The sequence below is a fragment of the Neofelis nebulosa genome, chromosome 10 (assembly GCF_028018385.1).
Source record: "Neofelis nebulosa isolate mNeoNeb1 chromosome 10, mNeoNeb1.pri, whole genome shotgun sequence".
In the NCBI taxonomy this organism is placed as follows: domain Eukaryota; kingdom Metazoa; phylum Chordata; class Mammalia; order Carnivora; family Felidae; genus Neofelis; species Neofelis nebulosa.
Window position 1 is genome coordinate 21905500 of NC_080791.1, and position 12360 is coordinate 21917859.

The following is a 12360-nucleotide window of genomic DNA, read 5'->3' on the forward strand; positions in this document are numbered from 1 at the left end:
CTGCATTTCCATATGAATTTTAAAATAAGTTTGTCAATTCATACAAAAAGCCTTCTTGGATTTTTTGATTGTGTTGAATCTATAGATAATTTGGGGAGAACTGACATGTTATGATACTGAGTCTTCCAACCTGTGACAAAGGTATATTGTTCCATTTATTTAGCTCTTCTTTAGTTTTTCTCAATTATGGTTTTTAGTGTATAGGTCTTTCACGTCTTTTATCATATCTGTCCCTAAGTATTTCATATTTTTGTAATGGTGTTTGGTAATGGCTTTGTAAATGGTGTTTATTTTATTTGTTTCTGATTTTTTGCTGTTGTTGCTAGTATGTGGAAATGCACAATTGATTTTTGGGTATGGATCTTATATCCTGCAACCTTATTAATAAGCTTACTTATTAATTCATTGGATTTATTTACATGGTGATCATGTGTTATCTTCAAAGACACTTGTATTTCTTTCTTTAAATCTGGCTGGATGGCTTTTCTTTCTCTTTCTTGCCTGATTATACTGGCTAGAACCTTCAGTACAATGTTGAATAGACGTGCTCAGAGTGGACAATCCTGGATCTCAGGAAAACATTTAGTCTTTCATCATTAAGTGTCATGTCAGCTGTCGTTTTTTCATGGATGCCATTTAGTTTGTTGGGAATTTTTATCAGGCATGGCTGTTAGATTTCGTCAAAAATCTTTTTCTCTCTAGTGAGATGACCATAATAGTTTTTCTTTTTTAGTTTATTAATATGGGGAATAACATTGTTTGATAGTTGAATGTTAAACCAACCCTGTGTTTCTGGGGTACACCTCACTTGGTAATAATGTATAATCCTTTTTCTTTTAATGTTTATTTATTTTTGAGAGAGAGAGTGTGAGCGGGGGAGGAGCAGAGAGAGAGGGAGATACAGAATCTGAAGCAGGCTCCATCCAGGCTCCCAGCTGTAAGCACAGAGCCTGACGCAGGGTTCGAACCCACAAACCGTAATATCATGACCTGAGCCAAAGTCAGGTGCTCAACTGACTGAGCCAGCCAGGTACCCCAATGTATAGTCCTTTTAATATATTGCTTGATTAGATTTGCTGAGAATTTTGTTTAGAATTTACATCTGTGTTCTAAGAGATACTGGCTTATACTTTCCTTGTAATATCTTTGATTAGTTTTCATTTCAGAGGCTGATAGAATGGGTTGGAAAGTATTCTCTCCAGTTTTGTTTTGTTTTGTTTTGGAAGAGTTTATGCAGAATAGGTATTATTTCTATCTTGAACGTTTGGTAGAATTTGCCAATGAACCCATCTGACTCTAGACTTTTCATTGTGGAAAGGTTATTTTTTTTTAACGTTTATTTATTTTTGAGACAGGGAGAGACAGAGCATGAACAGGGGAGGGTCAGAGAGAGGGAGACACAGAATCTGAAGCAGGCTCCAGGCTCTGAGCTGTCAGCACAGAGCCCGACGCGGGGCTCAAACTCACAGACCGTGAGATCATGACCTGAGCCGAAGTCGGACACTCAACCGACTGAGCCACCCAGGCGCCCCTGTGGAAAGGTTATTAACAACATTTTCACTGTTGATAATAGATACAGGGCTATTTAGGCTATCTCTATTTTCTTAAGTAAGCTTTAGTAGTTTGTGTCTTTTAACAAATTTGTCATGTCATCTAAGTTGTTAAACACTTTGGCATAACATTGTCTTTAGTGTTCTTCTATCATTCTTTTACTATCTGCAGAATCTGTAGTGATGTTGCTTCTGTTGCTCCTCTTATTTTGTATCTTAATAATTTGTTCCTTTTTGTATGTGTGATCTAGGTGGCTGAAGATATATCAATTTTATAGAACTTTTCAAAGACCTAGCTTTTTCATTTTTTTTTCACTCTTCTGTTCCCTAATTTATTGATTTCTGTTTTGATCTTTATTATTTAGTCTCTTCTGCTTACTTTAGGCTTAATTTCCCTTTTTGGCGGGGGGGGGTTTCTTAATGTAGAAGAGTAGGTCGTTGATTTGATACCTTTCTTCTTTTCTCATATAAATAATTCACTACTCTAACAGCACCTGATGGATTCATTTCCATTCAGTTCCAAATACTTGCTCATGTTTCCTTTGTTTCTCTTTGATCGTGGGTTATTTAGAAGTGTATTATTTAATTTCCAAATACTTGGGGCTCCTGGGTGGCTCAGTCAGTTAAGCATCCGTTGGATTTCAGCTGAGGTCATGATGTCATGGTTTGTGAGTTCAAGCCCTGCGTTGGGCTCTGTGCTGACAGCTGGGAGCCTGGATGGAGCCTGCTTCAGATTCTGTGTCTCCCTCTCTCTCTGCCCCTCCCCCTGCTCGCATCCTGTCTGTCTCTCTCTCTCAAAAATAAACATTAAAAAAAATTTCCAAATATGTGATTTTCAAGTTTCTCTCTTTTTTTAATGTTTATTTATTTTGAGAGAGAGAGAGAGAGAGAGAGAGAGAGAGTGTGTGTGTGTGTGTGTGAGAGAGAGAGAGAGAGAGAGAGAGAGAGAGAGAGAGAGCTGGGGGAGGGGGCAGAAGGAGAGTGAATCCTAAGCAGGCTCCTCACTCAGCACAGAGTCCCACATGGGGCTTGATCTCACCACTTTGAGATCACCACCCAAGCTGAAATCTGGAGTTGGACACCTAACCTACTGAGCCACCCAGGCACCCCCGTCCTTGCCATTTTTATGCTTACTTACTTCATCAATAATTGAGACAGTAGTATTGAAATCTCTGTGGATTTGTCACATCTCCTTATAGTTCCATTAGTCTTTGCTTCATATATTTTGAAGTTCTGTTATAAGATGTATAAATGTTTGAGGTTGTTATGTCTCTTTAATGAATTGACTCCATAATTATGAAGTGATCTTCATTATCCCTGAGAATTTTGTCTTCTCTGAAATCTACATTGTGTGATATTAATGTAATCAATCAGCCTTCTTTTAATTAGTGCTAGCGCAATGTATTTTTTTCCATCCTCTTATTTTTTAACCAATTTGTTCCTTTATATTTAAAGTGCATTTCTTGTCAGCAGCATATAATTAATTCTTGACTTTTTGTCAGATTTGACAATTTCTGCCTTTTAATCGGGGTGTTTCAGATCATTTACCTTTAATGTGATTATTGACAGGGTTTGATATCAGAGTATCATATTGCCGTTTGTTTTCTATTTGTGCCATTTGCTTTTTGTTCCCCCCTTTTTTTTCTTTTTCTGCCTTCTTTTGAATTACTTTTATGTTTTTATAATTCTGTTTGATCTCCTTTGCATGTTAGCTATAACTTTTTTTTGTTATATTATTGGTTATTCTAGGGTTTGTGGTATACATGTCTAGCTTTTCTACAGTCTACTTTCCAATGATATTATACTACTATACATATAGTATAAAAATCATAGTTTAAGAATCTTGCAAGAATATACTTCCATTTCTCCTATCCCAACCTTTGTCCTATTGTTATCATGCATTTTACTTTTTTTTTTTTTTTTTACATTTATTTATTTTTGAGAGATACAGAGACAGAGTGCGAGCGGGGGAGGGGCAGAGAGAGAAGGAGACACAGAATCGGAAGCAGGCTCCAGGCTCCGAGCTGTCAACACAGAGCCCAATACGGGGCTCAAACTCATGAACCGTGAGATCATGACCTGAGCCAAAGTCAGACGCCTAACTGACTGAGCCACCCAGGTGCCCCCATGCATTTTACTTTTATGTACAAACTACATTATTATTTTTTAAAGTCTATTATTTAAAGACACCAGAAGAATAGTTATATACATAGCCTAAAGTATTATTTTGCAAAAAAAAAAAAAAGATAAAGTATTATTTTGCAACCTTTAACATTTCTTGTAGTTGCTGGTATGCTGGCAATGAATTCTTTTAGCTTTTGTAGGTCTAAGAACAACTTTGTTTCATTTTTCCCTTTTATTTGTTCATTTATTTATATGACATGCTTTAAAAATTTTTTTTTTTTAACATTTTATTTATTTTTGAGAGAGAGAGAGCACAAGCAGGGGAGGGGCAGAGAGAGGGAGACACAGAATCTGAAGCAGGTTCCAGGCTCTGAGCTGTCAGCACAAAGCCCAACGTGGGGCTCAAACCCATGAATTGTGAGATCATGACCTGAGCTGAAGTCAGATGCTCAACCGACTGAGCCACCCAGGTGCCCTATTTAACATGCTTTTTAAAAAGTGCACAGTTTAGTAGTGTCAATAAATAAATGTTACATTCACATTGCCATAAAGCAGATCTCCAGAACTTTTTCATCTTGCCAATAGAAAACTCTGTACTGTTAAACAACTCCCCCTCACCCCATAGCCTCTGGTAATTGACCATTCTACTTTCTGTTTCTATGAATTTGACTACTTTACATCCTTGTATTAGTGTAATCATATGTTATTTGTCTTTCTGTGACTGGCTTATTTGACTTAGCATAATGTCCTTAAGATTCCCATGTTACCATATTTCTTTCCTTTTGAAAGTTGAATCACATTAATATTCTATTGTATACACATAGCACATTTTATTTAGCTATTTATCTGTAGGTGGACATGTGTTGCTTCTTAACGCCACAGTGAATATGGGTTTGCAGATATGGGTGTGCAAATACCTTGCTTTCACTTCTTTTGGATATATACTCAGAAGTGGGATTCCTAGATCATATGGTAGTTCGATTTTTAATTTTTTGAAGAATGTCCATCCTATGTTCCACAGTGGTTGCTCCATTTTGCATTCCTGCCGACAGTGCACAAAGGTTCCGATTGCTCACATCCACGCCAACACTTATTTTGTTTTTTTGATCGTACCCATCCTGATGGGTGTGAGGTGATATTTCACTGAGGTTTTGGTTTGCATTTCCTAATGATTAGCGACGCTGAGCAACTTTTACTATGCCTGATGACATTTACAGATCATCTTTGGAGAAAAATCTGTTCAAGCGTTTTATCCATTTTTAATTGGATTATTTGCTTCTTTTTGGATTATTTTTTTTCTGTGCTTTATTTGAAATAATTTCTATCATTTATGCTTTCAGATTTGGTTCTGTAACATCTAATCTGCTGGTAATCCCATCCAGTGTATTTTTAAAATTATTTTTATAGAGCAGTTTTAGGTTCACAGCAAAATTGAGAGGAAGGTACAGCAATTTCTCATATACTCCTTGTCCCCCAACATTCAGAGCCACCTCAGTTATCAGCATACTCTACCAGCGTGGCACATTTGTTACAAATGATGAACTTAAGTCCCAAAGTCCACGGTTTACATTAGGGTTCATTGTTGGTGTTGCACATTTATGGGTCGGGACAAATGTATAACGGCATGTATTTATCTTTATAACACCATACAGAGTAGTTTTACTGCCCTGGAAGTCCTGGATGCTCTGCCCATTCATCCTTCTACCCTGCCCTCCCCTGCTAACTTCTGGCAACCACTGATCTTTTCACGGTCTCCACTGTTTTGCTGTTTTCAGAATGTCATACACAGGTTTCCCTTGCTATCCCAAAGTAGAGCATTCCTACGAGATCTTTCATAAGCTGAAATGGTGTAAAGCTAAGAAGCAATTACCATTAACTGATACAGAAAAATTTTTGAGTGTTCCTAGACCCAAAAAAATAATCTCTCCTAAGCTTTTCTGACTCTAGAACACATCATGCTAACGGATATACAAAATAAATCAAGATGAATCACAGATGCTAACCTTCACAGCGGTGGTGGCTTGATGCTGAGATTGCTGAGTATAGTTCCCAAGGAAGGAGCTTCGTGGTGCCACTCTCACTGCTGAGGGTACCGGCTCCCTCTGTGATGGTTCACTGCAAAACAAAAACTGAACGCTGTTTTCATTTTTCGTAAAAGCAAAAATCTTCAGATTTCTTTCAGTTAGTGAAAATAGGTGTTAATGTAAGGCTTTTGTAAAAGCAAAGTGGAACACAAACTTTTGAAAATCTGGGGATACCTGTAGTTGGGATCATACAGTATGTAGCCTTTTCATATTGCTTCTTTCAATTAGTAATATGCGTTTAAGTTTCTCTATGTCTTTTCATGGCTTGGTAGCTCATTTCTTTTTACCACTGAACAATATTCCATTGTCTGGGTATATCACAGTTTATTTATCTGTTCATCTACTGAAGGACATGTTGGTTTCTTCCAAGATTTGGCAGTTATGAAAAAAGCTGCAATAAACATCCATGTGCAGGTTTTGTTTGGATATAAGTTTTGAAGTCCTTTGGGTAAATACCAAGCAGTGTGACTGCCAGATTATATGGTAAGAGCAAGCTGGCTGTGCAATTTTGTATTCCTGCTAGCAGTGAGTGAGGGTTCTCTTTGCTCCACCTCCTTGTCAGCATTTGGTGTGACAGTGTTCTAGATTTTGGCTATTCTTTTTTTTTTTTTTTTTTTAATTTTTTTTTTTAATGTTTATTCATTTTTGAGGAAAGAGAGTGTGATGGGAGAGGGGCGGAGAGAGAGGGAGACAGAATCTGAAGCAGGTTCCAGGCTCTGAGCTGTCAGCATAGAGCCCAGCGTGGGGCTTGAACCCATAAACTGTGAGATCATGACCTGAGTCGAGGTCAGATGTTTAACCAACTGAGCCACCCAGGCGCCCCTAGATTTTGGCTATTTTAATAGCTGTGCCGTGGTATCTCATTGTTTTATTTTGCATTTCCCTCATAGCATACGATGCCGCATTTTTTTAATATATTTGTTTGCCATCTGTACAGTTTACCCTTGAACAATGTAGGGGTTAGGTATACTGATGCCCTGCACAGTTGAAAATTTGCATATGACTTTGGACTCCCCCCAAACTTAACTACAAATAGCCTATGTTGACTGGAAGCCTTACCGGTGACATAAATGGTTGATTAGCACATATTTTGTGCGCTTTGTGTATCATATACTGTATTCTTAGAATACAGTAAGTTAGAGGAGAGAAAATATTATTAAGGAAATCATAAGGAAGAGAAAATACATTTATAGTACTGGACTGTATTGAAAAGAATCCATGTATAAATGGATCTGTGCAGTTCAAACCTGTGTTGTTCAGGGGTTGGCTGTATATGTATATGGAGAGAAAGTGATAAAGCAGATGTGATGAGATGAGAACTGGTGAATATAGGTGAATAGTACACATGCTCATTGTATTATTCCTTCAGGTTTTCTGTGGGTTTGAAGCTGTCCAGAGGAAAAAGTTGGGGGCAAAGGTATAGTTTGGACTCTCACCGTCAGCTCCACCATGAAGATGGCTCTCCACTACACTTGCCAGAAGAGGTCCCTAAAATCCTAGGGCTTTGTAAGAGGGAAGCAGCTGGATTACTAGGGACTGCTTCTCTAGCAGCTTCCCAGTGTGGCTGGATTCAGAGCCAGCTGAATGGGGGATGTCAGGCCACAAAGGGTGGATAGATTCAGTTTGTCTGATACTGAGATAAAAATAGGCCCTATATCTTAGATAGCCCTGCTAAGGTGCCTCCATGGATATGAGTAATGGTCAGACCCAGGGGATCAACCAGGGCTTTGAAAGCTAGACAACTGGAAAACCTGGAGCACCATGACAAAGGTTCTTCTCCTGAATCGCCTTTTCCTACTGAGATGAGAGAGTACAAAAGGAAGCAGTGCTCAGAAGTCTGCCACCGTCCCAGTGGGAGCAGCCACCACTCAGGCCTGAGCGGAAGTCTGTGGGTGCTGGGCACTGTCAGCACCTGGCTGGCTGGTCTGCACAGGGTTTGCTCTGGTGGGCCATGCGGGTCCAAGTCACTGACCTCGGACCGAGAGCACCTGGGGTAAGTCCTGATCCCACACTTGTAAGCTGTGAGGCTGATTCCCATTATTTTTGTTCACAAAAAAACAGTTTTCTTCTCTCCTGCCTGCCTTCTTGATGGGCTACAAAAACTGAAAACAAACCACGAAAGGGCCTTTCAACTCCTAAAGGCCAGTGAGATATCTGTTATTATTACTTTGTAGGCACAAAACAATTAGTTTTGCAACTCAGCTAGAAGGTTTTTAGGCCTTGAGTATATATTTTTATTACGAGGTTGTGTGAGTGAAGTCCTTTAAACCTCTGAGGAAGCAGGATTGAGATACCTTGAGATGCTCATTTTCTCCTGAGCAAACAGAGAATGGCAGAGGACGAGGCCCTTGTGATATGCCTTAACCGATGAAATAGATCCCCACAGGCAAGTGGTGACACACTCACACTGTCCAGAATGTCAGCGTCCTGGCTGAGCCAGCACTGGCAGCTCTCTGTCAGAGTGCTGCAAAGGAGGGAAGCGGGACCTCCACTCAGTCCAGGATGTCAGCCCATCGGCCTTGGCATCTCAGGGGCAGCAGAGCAGAACTGGCAGAGTGGGACGGGAGCAGTGCCTTTGGTTAGTCTTCAGGAGGAGGGGGTTGAGTTGGCAGGTATATGCTACAGAGAAAGACTTTAACTCAGTGCCAGGGAGAACTTTCATGTGGCCTGTCCAAGCTGCAATGGTTGCACAGAGCTCCCCATACTCTGACTCAGCTCCATCACCCCTCCTTGAAGAGCAGCTGGGGAAGATGCGCCATTAACCAGAGAGTTGGATCAGATGATATGCTAGGTCTCTTCCAACCTTAACAATATGAGCCACTTTTATCTAGCAGTGAATCTGAATTAATCCATGCTCTGCTTCCTAGCCATGTGATCTTGGACATGTTTATCAGGTTTCTGAGCCTTCGTTTTCTCAGCTATAAAATGAGATTATCAACATCTACTCTGCTTATCTCACAAGGTTGTTTTAAGGCTCAGCAGAAATAAGCAGTGATTCCTGGTGTAATCATAAATGCTCTCACGTGACTCTCAGTACTCTGCACACAGTGCCAGGCTGACCAAGTGAGTGCCTGGACTGGCTGTCCCATGGTTCAGAGCAAGGATCACATGTGCTCAAGGGGTCAGCACTAAATCAGATTTCACTAGCCATCCTCCCTCTGTGGTTACCCCTTTGGCCATTTTTGTCTTCTTTATCCCTGTATCGGCTCTTCCCTTCTTTCTTTCCCTTATATTCATTCATCTAGTACTTTCCAAGAGGTTATTATGTCCCAGACATCTGCTGGGCCAGGGGGAGCATGTAAATTATTGCCAGTCCTGCAAATGTGGTGCAGGGAGAATACAGAGAAGGAATGAGATCAGCAGTGCTCTTAGAGAGGTTTGTGCTGTGGGCTCACGGGGTGGCAGTCTTTGGCGGGGCAAGGCTGGAGGAAGGGAGGCTAGACAGGGGAAGTGTCACGAGGAATATGACATTTGGGCCTGTATTTGACGAACAGATGTTGATTTTCCAAATGGAGAAGGCGAAGGGAGGGCATGAACAAAGTGCACGTGGATGTGAGTGTTAAAGCCCCATGGGCTTTGCTTCTCTGCCCCCATCCTTAACCAGCTCCTCTCCTCTGGTCAGCTCCTGCACGTAGCTTCTTTCTAAGCAAAAAGATTTGAAAACTAAAGATGGTTTTTGGAAATACTGCTTGCTCATTGAGGGCTGTAAAATATTACTATGAAATAAAGACAGTAATTCTCAACCCTGGCTATGTACCAGAATCACCTGTGGTTTGTTTTTGGTGTTGTTTTAATTCAGATTCCGTGGCTCCACCTTTCATGTATTCTGATTTAGTAAGTTTGGGGCAGGACTGCTGAAATTGATATGATCTGCTTTTACACATTTGGAGGTAGAAATATTGTCACATGATCTTTGTTTTTCCAGTTCTCACTAAAAACTGCACGTGTTTTATTGCGGGAAGCTCAGTATCACCTAGTAAAGATTCTCATCTAGCTTCGGTTCTCTGATAAGCCTAAAGGCTTAGAAGTTCTAAAAAAGTGATGGAACTGCCGTGGGTGGGGTTAGCCCAGCTTCTGTTCCCAGAGGGGATAGAATGGACGATGAGCAGTTCACTACTTATCTTCCCTGTGCCTCAATTTTCTCATCTGTGAAATGGAAATTAAAACAGTTCCCACCTCATAAGATAGTGGTGAGGACTAAAAGAGCACAGAGAACGTAATAGCACATAGTAAGTGCTCAGTAAATAATGGCTGTTGTCATGGGGGCGTCAAAGCCTACCTGGTGATTACTGGTGTGGGCTCTGGAGCCAGACTGCCCTGGCTCCCAGCCTGGTGGCTACTCTCTGTATAACCTCCACAGCTCAGTTTCCTTCTCTTTACAATAGGGCTGGTCATGACTCCCTCACAGAACTGTTATTAAATGTGATTAAATGAATGAATAAGTGCAAGGCCCTGAGGTCATTGCTGGGCAAATAGCACCAGAGAAATACTAGCATTTATCATTACTTCTGCTGTGACCTCTCACTGCCTTACAGCGTCACTGTTGGGCCCTCGTCCTACCTTGTCATCAGCTAGTGCTTGCCTGCTGCTCCTAGCAGCCTTTCAGGCCCAGCTGTGGCCCTTTGAGAAGGGACCACCACCTCCCCCTTTGCTACCCGTGGCCCACTGTACCCTGACTTGGTCTCCTAATACAGCAGTTCGTGTACGCAGGCTCCTGCCAGGATGCTGGCCGGCCCTGCAGTGCTGAGTCAGGACTAGTTCCAGCTCCTGTAGCTGGTGGAGCCAAAACCTCCATTCTCCCACCTTCTTCCCCACAGAGATCCACCCTGGGGTCCACAGCATTTCTGTGGCCATCTTAGAACCTAAAGGGTCTGGGCACGGCCCTGTCCCCAGCGAAGGTAGTCTTTTAAAGGACGTTAGGGTAATTCCTGGGGTCCCCACATCCTACTTTGTTCAAAAGGCTGCTTGCCCCTTGGTGCCATGTGATTGACCCTCATTAAGGATATTGCCCGAGATAACCAGGTGCTGACACACACTCTTCTGGTGGAACCATTGTTGGGGATTTTAAGGCGCTGTTTTGCTTCTTAGAGAAGGTGAAACCCACACATCTAATCTCTGCTTGGAATCTGTGTTATGTATAATTTAAAAAATTTTTAAATTTATTTGTTTTGAGAGAGAGAGTACATGCACGTGCGTGCATGAGTAGGGCAGGGGCAGGCAGAGAGGGAGAGAGAGAATCCCAAGCAGGTTCCGTACAGCACAGAGCCCGACATGAGGCTCAAGCTCACAAACTGTGAGATCATGACCTAAGCCCAAGCTGATGCTTAACCAAGTGAGCCACCCAGGTGCCCCTGTATTATGTGTAATTTTTTTAAACCCAATGCCTGATTCTAATATCCAGCCAAGGTAGAGAATCACTGAAACAAGAAGACTGAGATGTAATGGTTGGTAAAAGTCACCTCTTCAAGTTGGGAGGCAGGCTTATTTCCTGGAGGCTGCCATCCCTCGGAATATTTTGATCTAGCGTATTGGAGCTAAGTCTGTCCTTCAAGATCAGCTGACTCAGTGATTCCCTCCCCAGTGTGCAGCAGAATCACGGAGGTGGTCTGCTTATCATACAGATTCTTAAGTCTTGCTGATTCAGTAAGTCTGGGAGTCCCAAATCCTAGTGAGATGCCCTAGTGGGAAGGGACCCATGGGGAGGGTGTGGACAGAGTGGGCAGAAGGTTGCCCCTATAGTTAGCCTAAGCAGGGAGTTGTACGAGACCGGGGAGGTTTCCTGGGTAGGTAGTTCTCATCAGAAGGTGGAAACATAGTGCAGCTCTCAAAGTTAAATCTCAAATCTCTCGTCAAATACTGTATGCCCTGTGTGGCTAGCAGGACATATTTGCAGATGGAAGAAAATGTATGTCCAAAGTAGGAATCCCTATATCAGAACTCTCCATGGGAGCGAGGTGAACCCCTGGGAATGCAGGCTGGGGAGACAGCTGCTGCTGGTGGGCAGCAGGGAAAGGCTTGGGCCCTGATCACCTCATGGCTCCTTTCTGTCACTGGTGACCACATGAGCCCAGGGGCAAATGTTCTTCCCATCAACACATTCTCACGTGCTGCTGCCACCACTGGCTTCATTTCCCAAATGTCCAAGGAGGTGAGGCCGAGCAAGCCTGAATGAGGTCAGCAGGAGCTCTCTGGAATTTTTGAGAAGTTGTATAAAGCAAATGCCTGATCACACCTTGAATTCTTTGTGTGAAACCTTTAGCTCTGACCTTTCATGTCACCTTTGCCCCCGGCTCACTGCACATGGTTTTGTTTTTCAAGCAGCGCTCATTGTGAGAGGTAAAAGAAGTCAGTAATTGCAGAATTAAACCAGGCTCAAATGCTACGGCCTCCAAAGCCCACACCTGAGGAGTCACTCCCACTTCTCTGCATTCTGGCAGTGACCCTAATGTGTCTCCTGACCCCCAAAGGACTCACTTAGTGACAAAGAACTCAAGTCATGGGACAAGAGCCTCTGGGGTATCACCATTTCCAGTATAATGTCAGAAGACGGCCAACAAAAGTCCTTTGCTCACATGGTCATGTTTTCAAACCTCTGACTGCTT

The 12360-nt window shown here is 42.0% G+C and overlaps 1 protein-coding gene across 13 annotated transcripts in view; it reads left to right on the forward strand.

The window, feature by feature from the left end:
- Nucleotides 1-12360, forward strand: part of CCDC15 (coiled-coil domain containing 15) — a 102780-nt gene that overhangs the window by 57833 nt on the left and 32587 nt on the right. The window contains exon 15 of one of the 13 annotated variants that reach the window (XM_058687187.1): nucleotides 7128-9499. The exons of the other annotated variants lie outside the window; for them this stretch is intronic. Coding sequence (XP_058543170.1) covers nucleotides 7128-7374 — 247 coding nt within the window. The 3' untranslated portion in view covers nucleotides 7375-9499. Of the gene's footprint in view, nucleotides 1-7127; nucleotides 9500-12360 lie in introns of those variants that run through there. 13 annotated transcript variants of the gene reach the window in all.